General features: G+C 42.7%; 1 protein-coding gene across 1 annotated transcript in view; it reads left to right on the top strand.

Annotated features, from left to right (window-relative positions):
* The first annotated feature begins 2252 nt into the window (after positions 1-2252).
* The window catches only part of LOC134181688 (2-phosphoxylose phosphatase 1-like), a 1689-nt gene continuing 746 nt past the window's right edge, over positions 2253-3195 (top strand). Inside the window, exons 1-2 of the mRNA XM_062648955.1 lie at positions 2253-2322; positions 2386-3195. The exon at positions 2386-3195 is cut by the window's right edge and continues 179 nt beyond it. Coding sequence (XP_062504939.1) covers positions 2253-2322; positions 2386-3195 — 880 coding nt within the window. The remainder of the gene's footprint in view (positions 2323-2385) is intronic.

Genomic DNA, 3195 nt, shown 5'->3' with positions numbered 1-3195 from the left:
CAAGGTTGTTTACATATAGAGTTACATGTGGATGCCACTAGCAGTGCACCTGCAAAACTCCGTTATTTTTAATATCACGTGATCAACAGTTGCACTCAAAGAGACTGGAACCCCTTTGACGGATTCGTCGGCTAACATTAATGATAAACAATAGTCGATAATTATGAAGTCACCAATGTCTTGATGCATGCCGTGTCTATACACGCAGTATGTACAAAGGTAGTGTACACATGAATTTGCAATCCTGCAGTGCACAGTTTCGCAAATCAAAGATATTTCGATAGCTCCGTCCATATGGCGGGACCATGCAAACTTGACGGGACTGGACTCGACGTGCGGTAGTTACAAACGCGTTTTGTTATCCGTTAACTAATCGCTAATTGCGTAATTTTAGTTTTAGTCTAAAACTGTATTAGAAATGTTTTGGCCATACTGTACAATATCGAGTTTCAATGGCCTGGTCTTGAATAAAAAACAACGTGTCCGAGTTCCGCGTGTCCCATGCTGACCATACATGCATGTATGTGGAACAACACAACCCACTAACTTCTGCTTTTCTGGCAAAAGCTACGGAAAACTGCGTACGCCTAGCACTACACAAGCCCAGTCCTGTTTGAAGTATCATTAGTTAATCGTTCGAGACGCTTATATCTGAGGCGTGAAACTTTAGAGTCCAGTAACGCAGGCCGGTCATTCTAATGCTAGCAGAGATGCCAGTATAAACGAAAACTGAACACAGGCAAGTTTGGAGTTGTTTTTCTCGGAGTTGTTTTTCTCGGACTTGCATAAAGCGGCCTAGGCAGCACTCGTTGACTGAATGTTTTGAGGCGCAACGGTCAGAGTAGTTTTTCTTACATTAAAGGTCAGGCCAGAAACTGTGACGCGTGCTCCAATCAAAGAATCGAAGAGGGCACATGCACGCGTGCTTCCAATTCATCCGTCTATAGATCCGCCACTGTACACCTCAGCAAGCGACATGACGATGATTTTATCGAGGCAGACAAACAACGGGCATCCAGTTGCCGTTATTAGTGCAATTTTAAAATATTCAATCATTATAATCTTTTAGTCGCGTGTCTAATGTCTCGTGCTAACTGAAGGGTGTCAGTTCTAGCATCCAAAGTTAACCATTGTTGGAACAGGTAGACGACAGCGATCTTACTATATTAACGCAGTAAAATCAAGAACGTTACCACAATTCAGTATAAAGTCTTAATTTCATTGCAAGAACTTTCAAGAGCTTCACATCTTCCCTATCGACAGCGACTGAATCGTTGATGTAAGCATCACCCTGGCCTATGATGCTGGTTAATTGGCCGGTATTCAATTTCATTAATTATTGCCTACTGTAAGCCCGTGTTTTTGCATGTTTTAGCTGCCGACATTATTGATACTAACCATTAACTTCGATGAAGCATACACGTGTACGGTATAGTTAGACGGTATGTGCATGCAGATTTCATCAGTGCAATTATCCTGCGAAAAGACCTACGCAACGATTCTCTAACGTAGACTACTGCATATGCATGTTCATATTACTCTAGGCTCTATATAGGTAGATATCTCTACCATATGCATCTTACCATTAGGTAGACACTAGAAAGATAGATTACTGTTTGCATAGTGGACATTTTATAAACATGAAATTGAAGCGCTTAGGTTAGTCCACCTATTCGGCTGTCCCGTTCAGTCACGTAAACAAAAGAAAACATCCAGCACGGCCACACTGCTACCACTACGTCGATTGGTAATAGATCATCAATAAGTATACAGTCTATATATCACTATTTTCCGCCTCAAGGTAGACACGTGCAATACTACGCTCAACAAGTGCACTTTTGCTCTGATCGGTATAGGTCGTGGAAAATTGAAAACAACAGAATTGCTAGTAATCCGTTGTGAAGCAAATCCAATTCGAAACGTCGCGCCATTTTGCAATTCTACTACTTACGTCCTGAAATTGCACGATAACAGAATTTTGACTGGCACTAATAACATCCTACAGCCACCACTGTTAATAAAATACAATAAAACTTGCCTACCTTTGAAGAGAAGCTCGATTAGCCCTAATTTCGTCATCCAATGTTTGTCGAGGCAGTGCATAAGTGTTTCAGATCCTGAGCGTGCATGCTCTGAAAGTAAACACTATTATCATACAGGAAATTGGCCATCATAAACCCTAAAACCCGCAGATCTGATTAAACAATTAGATCTAACAAGATATTACAAGCTCACAAGAGCCTCGACCAACGATGCTCGCCAAGGTTCGACTCTCGCTCGTCTTTCTTACTGTCATAACTCTCTGTTGTGTTCTTCTTACCGGTCAGTTCGACTCTAATGCATCTCAAACACATTAGTAAATCGTTCTCTGTGGCTACGTGCTAGGTAGGTGGCTTCCCGACATTAAAAGTGCAGACGCACGACGGAGAAGACTTGCTATTCATGTTCCAGAAGCAGATAGTTTGGACAACGTGCTCTGGCTCGACATGAAAAGAGACCGGTCAAATTTGACTGCACCAAGGAGAGACGAGATGACCAGTCTGAGACCCAGTCAAAAGACTGCAACACGTGTCGAATGGAAGCAGCTACAGCAGTTGCTTGAAGCACGTTGTAACACGCCTGCACCTCAGTTACTCTCTAACAATGAAGGTCTACTGTTTAAAAAGGGCTACGAGCTAGCAGTCGTTCAAGTGCTAACTCGACACGGGGACCGAGCGCCTCTCAAAGGAATACCTCTAACAAACATCGCCTCGTTTCGCTGTCCAAATGCTGACGAATATTTCTCTAACATTGATGTGAAGTGGATGAACAAGTGTGACAGAGGACGGTTGACTTGGAAAGGCTGCAGACAGCACGAAGCCCTAGGTAGACATCTAAAAACAGTTTACCACCTTGACCCGGACGAAATTGACTCACGTATTATGGTGACTAGTACCGATTATCAACGAACCACACAGAGTGCTAAGTGTCTACTCAACGGACTATTGGGCCATGACCGGTACCCACCTATAGTGAAGTCAAGAGGCACACTGTTCTATAATCCAAAGTTCGGATTTGTACCTAACTGTCCGTCACTCGACATGATCTGGAAACAGATTCGATTTCAGCCGGAGTTTCTACGAGCACATACTACGTGGATAGACGCGAAAATCAAAATGCAAAACTTTCTTTCATATTCAAAGAGGAAAGTGAAAT

Source organism: Corticium candelabrum, chromosome 7 (assembly GCF_963422355.1).
Source record: "Corticium candelabrum chromosome 7, ooCorCand1.1, whole genome shotgun sequence".
Classification (NCBI taxonomy): domain Eukaryota; kingdom Metazoa; phylum Porifera; class Homoscleromorpha; order Homosclerophorida; family Plakinidae; genus Corticium; species Corticium candelabrum.
This window is presented reverse-complemented; position numbering and strand designations above follow the sequence as displayed.